The following is a 19,640-nucleotide window of genomic DNA, read 5'->3' as shown; positions in this document are numbered from 1 at the left end:
ATGGATGGAATGTGTTGGAGATTTTACTAGAGAAGACTGACTAAGATAGAGTGTCAGGGAAATAGGACGCCCCGTCTCTTACAGTTTGCTTTAGTGGTTCACTTGAAGCAATACAAAAATTAGCTAAATGATTCAAAAATTGTGACTATCTGGTCACATTTTATAATTAGTTAAAGATGGTTACTTAATTTTTGTTCAATAGACTGAATCTAGACATACTTTTTGTATCATTCTATTTTAATAATGAAATATTTATTTTAGACAGATTTGAGAACAATTGGCAAGAAGTTCCTTCCCAGTGACATCAACGGTGGAAAGGTGGAAAAGGTAAAGGATGACCTCGCGCTTTCCTGACTGCCACGGAGAGTGGCTGTGCACTGTTGCTAGGCGGAGGCCCAGAGTCACAGTGCTGTTCCTCTTCACATGCGGGATACTGTTGACAGTAACGTTCAGGCGAATTTTAAATGCCAGAAACTTCATTCTGAAATTATAAATACGGTGCAATAGCTCGGCATGTAACACTCATCACATTGTTAGAAAGGGGAGACAAGTCCCCTTGTCTATGTTTGTGTTTTAGTTTCCTTGGTAAACTGTTACTAAGTTACTCAGTGTGTTTGTGAATACAGAAGTATAAGGCTACAAAGCTGTTAGCAGTCTGACAAAGATGCATGTGTGATTATTGTGTGTTTCACATAGATGTGTTCATATTATGGATTTATTCAGTGGTCTCATTTTTTAAGATGCAGGAATACCCTTCAAAGAAAGTCAGGTATGGATGATATTTCCTGCACATTTCTGTTATTTGTTTTGTGAGTTTGAAAATAAAGATATATTGTTTTAGTAAAGAATTTAAAATTGCTATTGGTAATTTCTGGATTAGTCTGATTTCCAGCGGTTGCAGGCCGTTTTGTTGTCTTGATATTCCTTCAGAGGGCGTGGACAGTATTGTTACCGCCCTCTGGGTGGCTCTTGGTAGACCTGTCAACGCCACACCTTTTTGTTCAAATATCTGGGAGCTTTTGCTTATTTTTAGTTTCGGTTTTGTTTTCTGCTTTCTAATGTGCTTTCCAGAGTCCTCTCCAATCTGTCTATATTCCACTTGTGGTTACAGAGATATCTGTTCTCAGATGTAATTTCCTGCTGTGTTCCTTGGTCCCCAAACTCGCCTTGCCCTCCTCCCTGAGTTTCCAGCTCCCTAGCACGAAGATGGAACCTGCTAATTTGTATTTTGGCCCTTTTAAGGGGATGCTGGCCTTGCTGCCTCAGAAACATCCTTAAGAAAACCCCCAAATTATAACTGTAGATTGGGCAGCGATGGCGGCCAGCTCTTTTGAGTACCGTAGTTACACAAGAGCGCATGCACATCTATATACTAACTTTATTGAGAAAATGAGGGGTAGCCCGGTGGTGGCGGCACAGGTTTTAATCCCAACACTTGGGAGGCAGGCCAATCTGAGTTCGAGGTCAGCCTCGTCTACAGAGCGAGTTCCAGGATAGAGAAGCCCTCTCTCACCGCCCCCATCCCCACCCCCACCCCCAAAGTTTACTGTAATACTGCTTTTCCTAAAGACTCAGAGCCTGCACTGCCAGGAGATCACCAGTAGATGGCGGCATTCTTTGTCCAGGCCACCTTCTCAGCACAGTTTTGCTTCTAAAACTGTGTGCAGTACTTTGTAAATGTTTCCTTTGTAAAACCTGTAATTTTTTGTGAAATATATTATTGAAAACATGCTTAAATGTGATTCTAACTTATACATAGAATGAATAGACTAAAGGTTCCATATGAAATGGAAATTGCTAGATCATTCTTTTTCTGTTCTTTCTCACTGATTATATTTCTGCTGCTGACCAGATATAATTCCTCTCACAGCAGGAATGAAAAATGTTTTCAAAATGGTTTTAATAGAAATTTTAAAAGCTGATACACATATTATACTCACTTTGTTGGCCACTAGCTAGAACTCCACACACTATATTTGAATACAGCTATAATTAGGGTAAATATTCAAGGGATATGTATTTGATAAAGATTAATGTGGCACATTATACCTTATTTGTACTTTTGTTAGAAAGATTTACTACCTAGCGTTTCATCCTGTTAATAGTTTCTGGTTGTTATGAAGATGTGACTCTAGAATCATCTACCATAAATACAAACTAATGTTACAGTTTTAGTTTAAAATCAGCTTTATCTTAGTCTGTAAATATGCTATCGGGCAGTATTATTGAGTGTGCTATTTTAATTATTAATCTGCCTATCTTTTACTTTGCTGTGCCAACTATTATGTAAATTATACTTAAATGGAATGTTAATTTATATATAGAATAAATAGATAAAATAATCCCTTTCAAATGAAATAGAAATTGCTAGATCACGTTTTAAATTTCTCCCAAATCTTACACCCCAACCTCAGATTTCTTTTCCCTCCCTCCTCTCCTCACAGTCCTCCCCTACACACCCTCTCTTCCCCAGATCCACTACTGTTTCCTTTCAGAAAGGGCAGGCCTCCCAGGTATACCAAGTACGGCGTATAAAGTTGCAAAAGACTAGGCACATCCCCTCATATTAATGATGAGGCAACACAGGAGGAGGGAAATGGTCCCAAAAGTAAGCAAAAGAGGCAGAGACACCCCCGGTGCCCACTGATAGGAACCCCACAAGACACCAAGCTACTCAGCCATAACACATACGCAGAGTGCCTAGGTCAGTCCTGGGCAGGCTCTCTGATTGTTGGTTCAGCCTCTCTGGTCCCCTGTGGGCCCTGGTTAGTTGATTCTGTGAGTTTTCTTGTGGTGTCTTCACCCCTCTGGCTCCTACAATCCCCTCTCCCCTTCTTCAGCAGGATTCCCCGAGCTCTGCCTAATGTTTGACCGTGGGCCCTGGTTAGTTGATTCTGTGAGTTTTCTTGTGGTGTCTTCACCCCTCTGGCTCCTACAATCCCCTCTCCCCTTCTTCAGCGGGATTCCCCGAGCTCTGCCTAATGTTTGACCGTGGCTCTGTGCCTCTTTCCGTCAGTTGCTGGATGGAGCGTCTTTGATGCTGATGCTGGGCTCTGGTCTACAAGTACAGCAGAGTAGCTAGATGATTCTTTTTCTGTTATTTTAGCGTTTGTCTTCTTCTAGTTGCTCCTGGCATGGAATGTAATTGATGGAGTCTGGTATAAAATGGTACTCTGTAGTTTTCCCTTTGTGCTAGGAAAGGAAGGAAGGTTGGTAAGGGAGGTGACCGGAAGAAAGGAGAATGAGAAGGAATCAGCGAGCAACCTGGATTTCCTGGTCAGCTCCCGAACACAGCAGACGGGAAAGCAACTTTCTAGTTTTGTGACCAGCACTGAAAATGAAGTATGTAGTATATGTCTTAAGAGGCAGGGGAACCATGGTTCATATTAGGTATGGAGGGGCATGAAATAGGAACCAGTAACAGATTAGGAAGATGTGAGCACACCCATTGGCCTTACTCAAACTCCATTTCTCTAGATTCTTAAATTCTGTGATTTTTGGCAAGTTACTTAATCTTTCTAGAGGTTAATATTCCTATCGTTAAAATATTTATTTCCTTATGCTGTTAAAGAGATAAGTGGTATTGCACATGAAGTATTCAACGTAATGCAGAGCACATGGTGACTTTGACATATTATGAGCCATTCAGGATGGTGTGTTTGTCTCAGAAATCTAGCAGTGCGTAAATGCTAATTACCTCTGCTTAGTTACTGAGAGCTTCAAGACAATTCAGTGAAGGAAGCAAGCAAATGGACTCATTTTTATCGTCTGGATGCATGCCTGAACCTCCTTGATCCAGACTAATGTCTGTGATTGGATCAAAGATGCCTGAAACTGCTGTGACTGATTGTACCGAATTTCAAGCCTGTCTGTGATACTCCCTTCTCAGAGAGAGGAAGCCATTTGAAGACCAGGGGACTTTTTTTTTTTAGGTATTTGGAAGGAAGGGAGGAGTGGTAACCACTGTCTGTGGGAATGTCCTCCATTTGCCTTGTGTGGTCTCTTAAAAGCCTTCCCCCCCCCCGGTGTTCTCCTGCCCCCTTGGAAGTTATTCACTAGGCAGAGGCTCATCACGGTGTTCTGGAGCTCTCAGGCAGACTAGTAATTCCCTTGGGAGGTAGATGAGAAGAGTCTAAATGTCATCTCCTGAATGGCCAAAGTCTGTGTCGTTGCTGTACAATAACACCATGCTCCTGATTTGGAATTTCAGATTAGAAAGAGAATGGAGAGCTAGTAGATTCGTGATCAGGTGAGAAAGATGGTGCCCGGTCTGTAGTTGGATGATGCTAACCTGACTACTCTGAATGTACAGTCTCATTGTAAGATGTCTTGGACCCTCAGAAACAGATTGCCATCTGCATTTTGCAAGTGAAGTTTTAGTCATTGCTATTATCAATGATTAATTTAGGAGAAAACAGAATTGCAAAAAGTAAAATACCTATTAGTAGCCAATATAGCATTTTCCCTTGAGGGCCTTTTTCCTCTTATTCTCCCTGTGACATTGTTTTGAAATTTCCATGTACTCTGGACAGTGTGTGAGCATGACTTCATAGATTTCTAGGAGATCTGACAAGGGGTGAGAAGGAGGACCGGGGTTTTGCTGCAGGCTTCCAGTCCAGGCTGTGTGTTCAGTTTTTTTTTCCTCCTTAGGCCTAAGTGTTGGAGGCTGAGTGTGTGTGTGTGTGTGTGTGTGTGTGTGTGTGTGTGTGTGTGTGTTATATCTCACATAGTTCCTTTTTGAGCCTATTTAGGGCAGGCTTTGTGTTTCTTAGATATTTTGAAGTCTTGGGACACTTAGTAGTGCACAACTGGAGTCAATGGGAAATAGTCATAATGTAAATGCAGTATAATTATTTAGTGTTTTTTTCCAGTTTAATTTTAAAATTTTGTTGTTTTCATAGCTGTTTAAAAAAAGGCATGAAGCAGCTCAGGTTCCAAGCTTTGAGTCCAGTCCAGTTACTTGAGGACTTGTACACACTGCTTAAGAAACCTAGCAGGGACTGTGTAGGTGTGTGACACTCCTGGAGAGAGGAGACAGTACAGATAGAGAACCAACAAGCAGCCGAAGCAGTGATTACACCAAATGTCCAGGGTGGTGATCCCAGGAGTTTCTCAGAGTTGCTAGCAGAGGTATCAGAAAGGGGTACCTCTGCAGGAGCAGGGGTTGTGGCTCAGCCGGTTGGAGAATCTGCTCCGGGTGTCTGGACTCACCATTCAGAGAAGTGAAGACCCATGAAGTGTCCTGCTCCCTCTCCCTGTACCCCAACCCCGGCAGAGTTTACTGCCTCCATAGCCATGGGGAGAGGTCTCATCCGTCTTGTTTCAGCTCTGAAGGGCTTGTAAGGTGGTTTACTCTGAGTCTCCTGAGTCTTCCTCCAGGATGCAGGGTTTCAATTGGAGGAAGTTAGGTCCTGCAGTTATTTCTTTTTAAATTGTAAGTCCTCCTACTGACAGCTGTGTATGACTTTAAAATGCTAAACTGATTTAAGGCTTCAGTTTGGGAAACTGAAGGGACTGCCTCAGAGCCCCAGCAATACCAACCTGAGCCACAAGATGGCAGCCTTGCCTTAGAATTGAGTCTAGAGGGCGAATGATGTTTAAGAAGGAAAAAAAAACTGGGAGAAGATTCAAGTTTTAATCTAAAGTTGTTTTCTATCTACTTTGTTAATTTAGTCTGCAGTAAATGATACTTTATTAGCGTCCCATTTAGTGAATGGGTTATTAAGATTAAGCATGCACTTGTATTTTTCAGAATGAATAGAATTAGGAATTTGTGTTTTATTTACTAGGGTTTTGTTATTATTTAGATCTCTGTGTTAAACAGATAAATTCTGAAAACTTTGAGAAGTGTATTTTGTCAGGAGCACACAGTAATCAGTGAAAGGCTGAGAGGATGTCCCATGGGAAGCGCTCCCCTCCTGTGCCGTTAGGGGCAGTTTGTTTGCCGTGCTGTTACTTTTATTTATAACTGTTGCTCTTGTCGTTCAAAAAATCTCAAGTTTGGGGAACTATTCAAGGCGTTTTTACAGGACTCTGAGATTTCTAAAGGATAGGCGCCTTACAGTTCTATAGTAAGTGCACCCCCCACACTTGTAGTCTGTAAGTCCTACATTAAGTGCATCCCCACACTTGTAGTCTGTAAGTCCTACGGTAAGTGCACCCCCACACTTGTAGTCTGTAAGTCCTACGGTAAGTACACCCCCACACTTGTAGTCTGTGCTCTTTCCTCGCATTATTCTCATTGCCACCACTGTGGTCTTCACTCGCGGTCGTGTTGTATGTGCATAGCAGGTGAGAATGTGGACGGATGCAGATTCCGGACAGCGTCACCCACCGCTGCTGTTTCTTTGAGTCCCAGTGCTTTTGGTCTAACCTCCTCCATCTTTGAGGTGTCGTCTTGTTTAGAGCTTGTTTTTAGTAGAACCTTCTTTTCCCCTCTTTCGGTGATTTCTTTGAGACGTTCCTTGCACTGGTGTTAATGTTTGCTCTTTATTATCTGCACAGTCTTTGGGAGAACACTAAAGCAGACATTATCACTGCAAATCCAGCTTTCATTGCTGCAGCACCGGAGTGTCCTCCAGCTGCAGGCAAACTGCAGTTTAGTCTGTGGTTTCTAATCGAGTGCTCCTTCTCTTCCCGTCTTCTGCCTTCTTTTGAGCACGGCTCGTTGTTTATAGTATCCTCATTGCTCTGTGTACCCGCATCTGCATTTTGTGTTAGCTGGGGAATGTGCAGGAGAAAACAAACTTGCTTGGGGGAGACAGCTCCTGTTTGCATTCTGTCTCTGTGCCACAGCCACTCATGACCTCTGGCAAAGGTTATGTACGCGAGGATATATGAATGACCCTCATGTGCCGTGTAATTCCACAGGTGAATCCGGGAATGCCTGTGGAGCTCCAGTCTTATCTCTGGCATATTAGTTGCCTGTTTAATAGATTACAGCGTAGCACTGGAAAATCACTTTTTGTTTATTTTATTCTTCTCATTTTTTGAGAAGGGTCTGCCAAGTAAACCAGAATAGTTTGGAACTTTCTGTGTAGCTCAGGGTGCACCAAAATTTGTGATCCTCTAGGCCTTCGGCTCCCAGGTGTGCCCTGCTGCTGTCCCGTCAGGGGTATCTGTCTTAGTCTTCATTTCATGTGTGGGGCGTTTAACCTCATGAGTGTCTGTGTTGCCTGTTGGCCACTCACTCTGTGGGTGCTAGGAATAAAATCCAGGTTGTTTGAAAGAGCAGCCAGTGCTTGTAATTGTGGAGCTCCAGAAATACTGTGATTTATTCAAACAGGTAAAAAATGACTAAATTTATTCATTTACAGAGAGGGAGGGAAAGAGGAGAGAGAGAGAGAGAGAGAGAGAGAGAGAGAGAGAGAGAGAGAGAGAGAGAGAGAGAGAGAATGAGAATGAATGGGTATGTGTGTATCCCTTGGTGAGTGTGTGGTGGTCAGAGGGCACTTTTGTGAGTTGGTTCTCTCTTTTCACCATGTGGGCCCTGGGACTTGAACTTGGGTCACCATGCTTGGTGTCGAGTGCCTTTTCTCACCGCACTATCTCATTGTCCTTGTAGCAGTTTTGAGTATATACCTGTGCATAGTGCAAGAGACAAAGAACTCCATAAAACTGATTTTATGTTGGAAGTACATACAAGAGGGAGAGCCATTGGAACTCAAGTACAGGAGACTTGCTTTCGCCTCTAGACTGTTGGCTTTTAGAGACAGGATTTGCAATTATGGAATAGTGAGCGGTCTCCATAGTGGAGGCATATTTGAAACCTTAGACTATATTGCGTCTGGGCTGGAGCGTTGCTTAACAGTTAACACTTGTTGCTGCTTTTGCAGAGCTCTGGTGTTTGGTTCCCAGTGTCCATGTCAGGAGACTCACAACCACCCCTAACTGCAGCTCACCAGGTCTGACGCCCTCATTTGGCCTCTGTGAGCATGTGCAAATGTATGCACATGCATGTAGACAGACATGTGTACACATGAATAAAAATAAATCTTTGCAAAAAACCTTAGAGTATACATGCTCTGTACACATGTCTTCCTGCTGTAAGATTCTTAAACATATATTTATATTGTATATGTATATTAAGTATATGTGTGTATATTTAGTAGGCATACATTTAGTAGATAGTAGCATACCATATTCAATTTTATTTCTATTTGAAAACAATGGGCTGTTTTTATAATATGAATTATAGGAAATGGGGCCTAATCACACTTTTGGCTGGTGATTGTGCATAGAAGATATATATGTTTGGTTCTTGTGGTTACTAGAACTTTCACTGAGTTTGGGGAATTTTTTAAATGAAGATACATGTTTAGAGAAGCGAGAAAGTAAAGAAATGGTGTACCTGTTTCTCGGTGTGTAGACACAGGTTTTCTCAGGTTTGCTCAGTGTGGAGGAACCACCAAGTGGTAGGAGAACAGCAAGAAGTCTGGGTTGAAGGTGGCAGCGGCAGCATTGCTAGGCTACGTGTCCGGAGCGAGTGAGGTCGTTTGTACAAAGCTCAGAACACGGGCTTGCTGTGTGCTGCGTCAGTGTGTTCTAGCTCATGGAGGCCAGCAGATAGCATCTCTTGGCACAGAGTATAGTAGTATCCAGTTGGTTGTTGATATTGCAGGGAGAATTGTCAAATGGTGTAAACTATGGCTTTTCCAGCATTCCCCCCTCTTAGAGATGATTTTACTAACATTTCTGGCAGCCAGCCAGCTCTGTGATTTGGCTTTGGGTATACTCATGCTGTGTAGGTTGTAGATCTAGTTTTTCAATTCTGAAATTTCACTGACCAAGCCAACATATTAATTTTAAAAACATTATTTAAAATATTGTATGCATGGCATATGCACACATACTTTGAAGCTTAGTATTAAAGTTGGTGCCTCGGAAGCCTCTTGTGATGCAAACACTAGCATATTGGAATGATTCTGCTCTAATGCTCGGTTCCTCACCTCTTCCTACACTAGAAACAATTGCTGTAAATCTTTGTCTTTTTTCTTGGATTACATATGCAATTACAGTAAATAGAAATCAGTTCCTTTGATGGCTGCTTAGTTTATTATTGTTTTTTATCAGTTTTTAAAATGGATACTTCTTATAAGAACAAGCATATATAAGAGATGAACTGAGGCACTGAATTAGTGTACGATAGAGTTAAGCCAGTGTTCATCAAGATGATGCCGAGTTATTTTACAAAGACTTGCATCATTTATATTGCTTTCACTAGAGTATACAAAGTCTGTTTGAAAGGTACCTTTATGACACTTGAAATTACCATTTTTTCTAAACTTGTGGTTGTAAAATACAATATTTTCCCCTCAGGTTATTATTTTTCTTCCAATAAATTATAGAATCAAATTATTAAATCTCTTAAAATGTGCTAGAATTTTTACTGAAGCTGCAGATCAGCTCAAAGACAGTTGACATCTTTATAGGATATGATGTGATGCTACCCATAAAATGCTGGTGAGCTGCCCATCCGGAGAGAGGAAAGCGCCTCCGTGGGCAGCAGTCACCGCTCTCTGTAGTTTAGTACATCCGGTTAAACTGCAGCATGAAACCACTGAACCTGGAATGAGGAAGAAATGCATGGAGTAAATTCCTGTGGATTATCCTGAGATGGACAGTTTCATGACCTATGGGTATACATACTCACTCTCCCACACACATGCGATGTTAAATTTAGGTTCTATATCTGAGAGAAAAATGTGCAATTTGCCTTTGAGTCTGGCTTGCTTTGCTTAATCTAAAGATTTCCAGTTGCATTTTTTTTCCTGCTAATACCATGTTTTCACTTTCTTCATAGCTGGATGGAATTCCATTGTGTTGTGTGCTACATTTTCTTTATCTGCTCGTTTGTTGATGGGTGACTATGCTAGTTTTGTTTCCTACCTATTATGACTTGTGCACGCGTCCCTGTGCTGTGCTGATTTGGGACATACACCCAAGAGTAGAATAACAGTGCCCTGTGGTAGTTGCATTTTCAGTTTTTTGAGGAAGCTCCAGACTGGTTTCCGTAGTGGTTACACAAGTTTACTGTCCCACCAGCACTGGACAAGTAACTTTCCTTTTCCTCTGTCCTCAGCAGCATTTGCTGTTTGACTTCTTGGTAATAACCATTGTAGCTAGGGTGAGATGGAATCTCAAAGTAGTTTTAATTTGCTTTCTCCTGATGACTAAGTCCATACTTAAAATATATTTAGGGAATATTTAAAAATATTTATTGGTCATTTGTGTTTTTTTCTGTCTCTAATGGCTAATGATGTCAAACATTTTTTCAAGTATTGATGGGCCATGTGTATTTTTTTCCTTTGAGAACGTCTGTTTAGTTCATTAGCCCATTTTTTTATGATGATTTTGGGGGGGGTTGATTGTGACAGTTGCATACATTTATAAATATATATAAATGTATCTGATGTTTAGTTGGCATTTTGGTTATCTCTTCATTGTGGTGATTGTTTCTTTTGTTTTGAAGAAGCTCCCTAATTTCATGCAGTCTGCTTGTCAGCTCTTGGATTATTTCCGGTGCTATTGGTTGGAGTCCTCTTCAAAAAATCCTTGCCTATTCCTGTACTTCAAGTTGTTTCACCCATTTTTTTTTCTAGCGGTTTTTTAAAATTTATTTTTAAGTTTAAATTTAGATTAGAAACAAGGTTGCTTCACAAGTCAGTTCCAGGGCCCTCTCCCTTTCCCTCCCCTCCTCCCGTGCCCTCCCCCCAACCCCCCCTAATATCCCCTCATTTCCCCAGGGAGGGTGAGGCCCTCCATGGGGGTGTCCATAGTCTGTCATTTCATCCAGGGCAGGGCCTAGACCCTCCCCCAAGAGTTCAGGGTGACAGTGCATCTCACATTGTTGGATGGGAGTCCAAAGTCCTTGTGTATACTCGGGATGAGTACTGATCTACTGCCCAAGGCTCAATAAATTACCTAGGCCTCCTCACTGACACCCACATTCAGGGGGTCTTGATCAGTCCCATGCTGGATTCCCAGGCATCAGCCTGGGATTCAAGAGTTAACCTTTGTCAGGTCAGCTGTTTCTGGGGGGTTAATCCAGCCCAGTCTTAATCCCTTTGGTCATCAGTCCTCCCTCTCTGTTACTGGCTTTCTTGAGTTGAGCTCAGTGCTTAGTCATGGGAGTGTGTCTCTTCTTCCATCAGCCACTGAATGAAGTTTTTGTTTCCCAGACTCTCTGGCCATGGGATTGTAGGCTGGCACTCCACAGATCTATGTCTAAAATCCATATATGAGAGAGTACATGCCATGTTTCTCTTTTTGTGACTGTGTTACCTCACTCAGGATGGTTTCTTCTGGTGTCATCCATTTGCCTGCAAATCTCAGGATTCCATTGTTTTTTTCTGCTGAATAGTACTCCATTGTGTAAATGTACCACATTTTCTCTATCCACTCTTCGCTTGAGGGGCATCTAGGTTGCTTCCAAGTTCTGGCTATTACAAATAATGCTGCTATGAACATAGTGGAACAGGCATCCTTGTTGTATGAATGGGCATCTTTTGGATATATGCCTGAGTGGAGTTGCTGGGTCTTGTGGTAGGTTTATTCCCATTTTTCTGAGGAATCTCCATACTGATTTCCAAAGTGGCTGAACAAGTTGGCACTCCCACCAGCAGTGGAGGAGTGTTCCCCCATCACCACATCCTCTCCAGCATAAATTGTCGTTGGTGTTTTTTATTTTAGCCATTCTGACAGGAGTGAGATGGTATCTCAGAGTTGTTTTGATTTGCATTTCCCGGATGGCTAAGGATGTTGAGCACTTTCTCAAGTGCCTCTCAGCCATTTTAGACTCCTCTATTGAAAATTCTCTATTTATTTCTGCAGCCCACTTTTTAATTGGATCCTTTGGTGTTTTGGAGACTTGCTTCTTGAGTTCTTTGTAAATTTTGGGATAGCAACCCTCTGTCAGATGTGGGGTTAGTGAATATTTTTTCCCATTCTGTGGGCTGCCTTTTTGTCTTGCTGACTGTGTCCTTTGCCTTACAGAAGCTTCTCAGTTTCAGGAGGTCCCATTTATTAATTGTTGATCTCACTGTCTGTGCTACTGGTGTTATGTTCAGGAAGCTGTCTCCTGTACCAATTTGTTCAAGGTACCACCCACTTTCTCTTCTAAGAGGTTCAGTGTGGCTGGATTTATGTTGAGGTCTTTGATCCATTTGGACTTAAGTTTTGTGCATGGCGATAAACATGGATCGATCCGCATTCTTCTACATGCCAGCCTCCAGTTATGCCAGCACCATTTGTTGAAGATGCTTTCTTTATTCCATTGTATATTTTTAGCTTCTTTGTCAAAGATCAGATGTTCATATGTGTGTGAGTTAATATCCGGGTTTTCAATTAGATTCCATTGGTCTACCTGTCTATTTTTGTGCCAATACCAAGCCATTTTCAGGACTATAGCTCTATAATAGAGCTTGAAGTCAGGGATGGTGATGCCTCCGGACATTGCCTTGTTGAACAGGGTTGTTTTGGCTATCCTGGGTCTTTTGATTTTCGATACATTATTGATTATTGTTCTTTCAAGGTCTGTGAATAATGTTGATGGGATTTTAATGGGGATTGCATTGAATCTGTAGATTGCTTTTGGCAGGATTGCCATTTTTACTACATTGATCTTACCTATCGGAGATCTTTCCATTTTCTGAGGGCTTCTTTAATTTTTTTCTTTAAAGATTCAAAGTTCTTGCGATACAGGTCTTTTACTTGTTTGGTTAGAGTTATCCCAAGGTATTTTATGTTGTTTGTGGCAATTGTAAAGGGTGATGTTTCTCTGATTTCTCTTTCAGCCCTTTTATCATCTGTATATAGTAGGGCTACTGATTTTCTTGAGTTGATCTTGTAGCCTGCCACTTTGCTGAAGGTGTTAATCAGCTGTAAGAGTTCCCTGGTGTAGAGTTCTTTGGATCATTTATGTAAACCATCATATCATCTGCAAACAGTGAAAGTTTGACCTCTTCCTTCCCAATTTGTATCCCCTTGATCCCCTTTTGTTGTGGAATGGCTCTGGCTAGAACTTCAAGTACCATGTTGAAAAGGTATGGAGAGAGTGGACAGCCTTGTTTTGTTCCTGATTTTAGAGGAATTGTTCACCCATGTCTTTATCTAGCAATTTTATAGTTTATATTAAGGCCTTTTATCCATTTTCATTGATTTTGTGCAGAGAGAGGATCTACTTTTAACCCTTTATATGTGGAAAACCAGTTTTCTCACCAACTGTTGTTTCAAAGGTTGTCAATTTTCCAGTATATGTCTTGGCAGTTAGTAAAAATAATTAGGTATCTATAGCTTTGTGGTATGATTTCTGGGTCCTTATTCTGTTCTATTGGTCTATGTGCCTGTCTTTGTGCCATAAGCATGCTTTGTTATTGTTGGTGGTTTTTTTTTTTTTTTACTGTGGCTATATAATATAGTTTGGCATTAAACATTGGAATACCTCTCGTATGTTCTAGAGAGTTTATCTGTTTATGTATACTTGAGTCCTATATGCCTCTAACTTCTTTGAATAGATTCTTTATGCCTTTAGTATTTATCTCAGCTTTATTTGTTGTGTTCTTAGGTTTAATTTCTTTTATTCATTTATTTTAACATCCTGGCTATGCCCATTTATTTATTTATTTGCTTGCTTGCTTATTTATTTATTTTTGTGACTGATGTTTGACTATAATATTTTGCCTACTTTGTATTCTTCTTGTGAACTTTTTACTTAAAAATATTTCTACATTCATGTATTTCTCTCATTCTCGTGTGTGTGTGTGTGTGTGTGTGTATGTGTGTGGTGTGTATGTGTGTTTGGTGTGTGTGTATGTGTGTTTGGTGTGTGTGTATGTGTGTGTGCAGTGTGTGTATGTGTGTGTGGTATGTGTGTGTATGTGAGTGTGTGTGTATGTGTGTATGTGTGTGTGGTGTGTATGTGTGTGTGGTGTGTATGTGTGTGTGTGTGTGTGTGTGTGTGTGTGTGTGTGTGTGTGTGTGTGTACCATGGCATGCAGGTAGATGACAGTGAATATTGAGGAACCCTTGGTTCAAACTCAGCTTCTCAGTCTTGGCAGCAAGCTCCTTTCCTGATGACCCATCTTACCCTCTCTCTTTCTGTAGTTTTAATTTGATTCATTTTTTCATGCCCTACATTTCTATTTTTTTTTAAGATCTCAATTTGTTTGGTAAAATTCTCATTTTTGTTGCTGATACTTTTCTCCCCACATTACTGATTTTTCTCATTCATTTTGCCAACTTTTTCTACCTGTTATTGATTTCATTTTCTCTCTTCTAGTGTGAGCTCACTTACTTGTTTGTATTTTATTTCAGGTCTTTACTCATTTTCACCAGGAAACTTGATCTAGTGTTTTACCTCTGTTAGTATCTCTGAGTTCAGTGCTTTAAGAATTGCCATCCTTTGAAAGATCTGGACTACCATGTGCTTGTGTGTGTGTGAACTCATGCATGTGTGTGTGCATGTGTGTGCATGTGTGTGTGTGTATGTGTGTGTGCACTCCTGCACCTTGTGTGTGGAAACCAAAGGTGGACATTTATTGGCTGTCCTCCTCTGTTACTCCATCACATGTCCCATGTGAGATGAGACATGATGGTGCATTGTGTCACCTTACCTGGAAGACAGGCTTCTGGGCCTGTGTGTGTGTGTGTGTGTGTGTGTGTGTGTGTGTGTGTGTGTGTGTGTGTGTGGTGTGTGTGTGTGGTGTATCGTGATTGTGTTATTGAGCTGGGAAGACCTGTGCACTATAGAGGGCGCCTTTCCCTGGTTGGGATCCTGAGCTGTGTAAATGGGAGACAGCATGCTGAGCATATAGCATTCATTCCTTTTTGCTTCCAGGCTGATCCAAGTTTCTGTGCCTTGATTCCCACACCATGATGGTCTGGACCCTTTGATTGCAAATGAAAATAGACTGTTTCAATAAGTTGTTTTTATTGTAATATTTTGTTTTTCAGAGCAATAGAAAAAAAAAACCACCTATGTAATTTGAAACCCAGTTTTGGTGAGACTAGTTAGCTGGCTAGACTGGACTGCCAGTGAGCCCCTCAGAATTGCCTTTTTCTGCTCGCCAACATGGGCTTACAGTCATAGCTTGGCTTCTGTGTGGGTATTTGGCTCATTGAGTTATTTGTTCATATTTTGTGTGTGTTTCTGTAAATTTGTGTGTGTTACTCTGGACAGCCGCTGTAGATTTCTGCCCTTGATGGTAGTCTCTAGTAGCACTCAACAAGAAGCAAACTGCTTTACATTTTTGTTATATATATGGTGTGTGTGTCACTTTGTCTGTCTGTCTGTCTGTCTGCCTGCCTGCCTGCCTGTGTGTCTTCCTGCCTGCCTATGTCTTCCTAACCCCCAGATGCCTTTGTAGGATGCCTTTGTCTCCTCCTCCCCACTGCTGCCCTCTGCCTTTCCTCTCTGGGCACACGGTCCTTTTTACTTCTGCTCTTTCCTGGGATCCTGTCGCATCCTTGTGGATTTCTGAAGCTTTTCTTCCTTCTTCCTGTGATAGCAACCATTTTCCTTTATGTTAACTCTTGCTTTTACTGCCTCTCTCAGAACCCCCCTTCAGTCCACCATCTTGCCCAGAAATAGTATTGGCCTTCCATAGCTGAATGTTAGATGAAAGCTTAGAGTAGATATAACTGAATGTAGAGCATTATTGTTTCTGGTCAACGTTGAGGAGTAGATTTTCAGTTTGGAGACTTGCTTGCTTTGGGAATACGGTATAAATATTTGCCGACTGTTTTTCATTCTTTTCTGAAAACATGTATTACTTTTTTTTTGCACAGAAATATATACTTGAAAAACTTTAGTTTTAAAATAATCTTTCTTCTTAAAGTAGGATGCTAACTTAATTATCTATTTTACTATGTAGAAATTATCACTTCTATTACATTTATTTTTCCTACATATAAGCAAATTTAACTATTTTTCTCCAGTATTGCTATCAACATTTTATTATATGAACTTTTAGCTTTGTAGCTTGTTAGTTTATTGACTTATTTTTTATTTTGATTAAAAGTTGGCAGGGGAGAACATTTCTTCTCTTCCTGTCAACACATCGTATAGCATCAGATTTAATATCATTTTGAAAGGGAAGTGTAGACATAAGTATAACACACTCTTTGAACTTTATGTGTCTTGTACTTTGGAGCACTGCATTCTTTACACCTAAAGAGGGGGCCTTAAAGGTGGTGTTTGCACTGGAAGCGTTCCTTTGAGTCCCTTAGAGTAATGTCACATTGTTTGTCTGCTGCGTTCCTGCTCATGTGAGAGGTGAGGAAGCAGGGTTTGTGTGAACTACTTAGAGCACATCAGACTAGAAGCATGGTTAATACACCTTTTACTAAAAAACAGAGCTGTTCGATGAGTGCTGTCATGCCTAGATACTATCTGAAAGTGGATTTAAAAATTCTTCTTCCGCAGGCCTCTGAATTAACAAAATAATTTCCATCTTGACTTTAATTGAAGTCATAATAAATCACCATTAAAGAAGAGAAAAAATGGTGTAATTGAAAATATCGCAGTGACTAAGAAGTGACCTTTGTTCCTTTGTGTTTGGCAGCTTGAAGGTCCGTGTGTTTTACAAATTCAGAAAGTCCGCAATGTTGCTGCACCAAAGGATAACGAGGAATCACAGGCTGCACCAAGGATGCTGCGTTTGCAGATGACTGATGGGCACACAAGCTGTACAGCTGTGGAGTTCAGTTATATTTCAAAAATAAGGTGACTGATATAACTTGTTAAACAGAATTTGAAGGTGCTTTTCAAACCTCATCTTGCTGTAAGAACGTGAGTAAGGAGGACTGGAGTTTTAGGTGAATGCTGTACTTTTTCACAAGAAATTACTGGGGTTTTCATGTCAGTTTTGTCTATCTGGAAGGCAGCTAGGGATAAAGTTAGTCACTCTTTTTTGTGTTAACTATAAAACAGATTTAAGATATACATGCATTTTTTTCTAGAAAATTTTGTATCATTCATTGTTTAAAACAGAATTTCTCTAAAATATGTTTTTTTTTTCTCCAGGACAGATTAACAGCTAACTTGTACATATTAGTGTATTTTTATATGATTTAAGATTCTAGCAAAGTTTGTAGGCTAATGTACTTTCTAAGGATATAATTAAAGCTAAGGAGGTTTGTGATTAGGTGAAAATCACACCTCTCTCCCTTGCCCCAGACCCTGCCCTTCAGAAAGCTTGCAAAATGATGACACCTACCCCAGAGATGCTCAGAACCACTACCATAGGGTGTTTAACTGCCCCCCAGAAAGCAGAGGCGTGGATTTTTGGTCTCTCTTCCTTGTCTTCTCTCTGGGAGGGCCGGAAAATTATCCAGGAGCCTTGTATTCATTAAATGTGGGCTTTTTCTAATTCAGTTTGATTTGATCTGATTTGGATTGCTGCATCAACGGAGAACTTATCGGTGTGCAGAAACTTCAGTTTGTGGCTCCCTACTTCCTAAAAGAGAATTCTTTAAGGGGCAGCCTTCCAAAGTTTTATTTTGTTTAAAATACTTTTATTAACTCTTTGAGTATTAAATATAATGTATTTTAATCTTTTTCACTTCTTTTTCAACCCCTTCCAAATCCACCATCATTTCCTGGTTTTTTGTTTGTTTGATTTTTGTTTTTTTTCAATTCATGAAGTCCATATACGTTGGGATCCACTACAGCTTGGTTGACATACCAGAGGCCACACACTTAAACTCTCCTTCCAGCAGCAGTCACCAACTGCCAGTAGCTCCTCAAATACTGGTGGGAATTCATACCCATCTCTTCTCTCCATGCTGAGCTTCCTTCCTTCCTTCCTTCCTTCCTTCCTTCCTTCCTTCCTTCCTTCCTTCTTTCCTTCCTTCCTTCCTTCCTTCCTTCCTTCCTTCCTTCCTTCCTTCCTTCCTTCCTCCCTTCCCTTCCCTTCCCTTCTTTTCCTTTCCTTTCTCTCTATTATTTCTCTCTCTCTCTCTCTCTCTCTCTCTCTCTCTCTCTCTCTCTCTCTCTCTCTCTCTCTCTCTCTCTCTCTCTCTCTCCCTCTCTCTATCATCTATCTATCTATCTATCTATCTATCTATCTATCTATCTATCTATCTATCTGGTGTCACTTTAGTCTTGGCAATGCTGTCACAGCCTCTGGGACTTCATATGTGTCACTGCCCCACTGTGTTTTGAAAACATTATTTTGCTGTAGTCATCCACTACCCTTGACCCTTAGAACTTTTCCACCTCCCTTTTTGGATGATTGCTGAGGCTTGAAGGAGGAGGGGTGATGCCAATGTCACATGTAGGGATGAGTACCTCAAAGTCTTGCACCTGTCCAGTTATGAGTCTCCATTCATTGCTGTCTACTGCCAGAAGAAGCTTCTCTGATGAGGGTTGAGAGATGCACTAACTTATGATAAGTCATCAGGAGTATTTAATACTGTTATTTGATGAAATAGTAGTGGGCTTTGCCATAAGGTCTGTGAGCTATCTAGCCACATGTTGTTGGCCTTGAGAATAGAGTCAGATTAGTTCCATCTTGTTGTGTGGGCCTTCAATCCACTTATAAAGCAGTGAGTTGCTCCCATGGCATTGATGCCACTGTTGGACCCGTGGGCATATTTTGCCAGGTTGGTCATTATTGCAGGTTACTATTGTAGAAAGTGACTGCATGGCAGGCAAGACTAATGGTTATCTTTCTCCCTCTGGTGCTGTGTGTAACACCTTACAGCGTGCTGAAAGCTAGCCAGCAGGAATTACAGGCATTTAGAGATACAGCCATTAGACAGAAAGATGAGAAAGGGTTTCTATCATGGCAGTCTGAACTCTGCTTTGTGAAGGAAGAACTTTTACTGGACATTTGCAGACTTTTTTATGTTTTTGTATATGGTCATGTTTGCTGCTTTGGGTCCTCTGAGCTTTTTTACTTCATGTAAATCCTAAGGAGTACTTTTTTCCCTAAGCAAGCATATAGTCTTCACCATACACAATATTCCATTTCCTTCCTGGGGAGACCAGAGATAAAGTTAAATTTTACTTCCTAGTAGCTGATATGCTAACAATTTAGGCATATACACATGTAATTATTTCCCTGGAGCCCAGAGAATTACTGAAACTTGGGGGAGACAGGGGTTTGATTTGAAATATGAATGGTTCTGAGAGAGGTGAATTGTTCCTGCTTTAGTTGGTCTCACGTGGTAACCAACTTTACTGAGAGCAACAAATGGTTGATATTCTGAGGGTGTTCTGAGGGTTAGACAAGGCCATATGAGTGTAGGCTATGTACAGTCACAAGGACAACTGGTGCTTGGGAACATTTTTGGGTAATAAAAGTAAGATGATGGGTAATATAAAGTAAACCCACTCCTGGTTACCACACTCGGGAGGGGCAGCAATCTCCTCACACAGCTTCATTCACGGTCTCTGTCACAACAGTGAACGGCATGTGTTGGCCAAAGGGTGGGGAGCAGTTTTATTTGGTAGAGCTTGGGTGATTTGGAGTAGGTTGAGGTGCTGCATTTAGTTTTCAATGACACTGTTTTCCTTTATTCTGTTTCTGCCTTTGGTAGAGGAGGGACCCCCCTGAGATGATAAATGAATAAATGTTCATCACCAAGTGTTGATTTCTTATACAAGGGGTGGTGTGGGGCAGCTTAACTACCTTGTA

General features: G+C 41.0%; 1 protein-coding gene across 4 annotated transcripts in view; it reads left to right on the top strand.

Annotated features, from left to right (window-relative positions):
* Positions 1-19,640, top strand: part of Tdrd3 (tudor domain containing 3) — a 134,151-nt gene that overhangs the window by 45,341 nt on the left and 69,170 nt on the right. For 2 of the 4 annotated variants that reach the window (XM_005070920.4, XM_013114079.3), the window contains exons 3-4: positions 262-327; positions 16,563-16,723. In XM_005070920.4, the coding sequence (XP_005070977.2) occupies positions 262-327; positions 16,563-16,723 (227 nt within the window). Of the gene's footprint in view, positions 1-261; positions 328-748; positions 770-16,562; positions 16,724-19,640 lie in introns of those variants that run through there. The other 2 variants (XM_005070919.4, XM_040754691.1) reach the window with 2 other exon arrangements.

This window comes from Mesocricetus auratus, unplaced genomic scaffold (genome assembly GCF_017639785.1).
Source record: "Mesocricetus auratus isolate SY011 unplaced genomic scaffold, BCM_Maur_2.0 Super-Scaffold_2245, whole genome shotgun sequence".
Taxonomy (NCBI): domain Eukaryota; kingdom Metazoa; phylum Chordata; class Mammalia; order Rodentia; family Cricetidae; genus Mesocricetus; species Mesocricetus auratus.
Note: the sequence above shows the minus strand (reverse complement) of the source record. Positions and strands in the feature narration are given on the sequence as shown.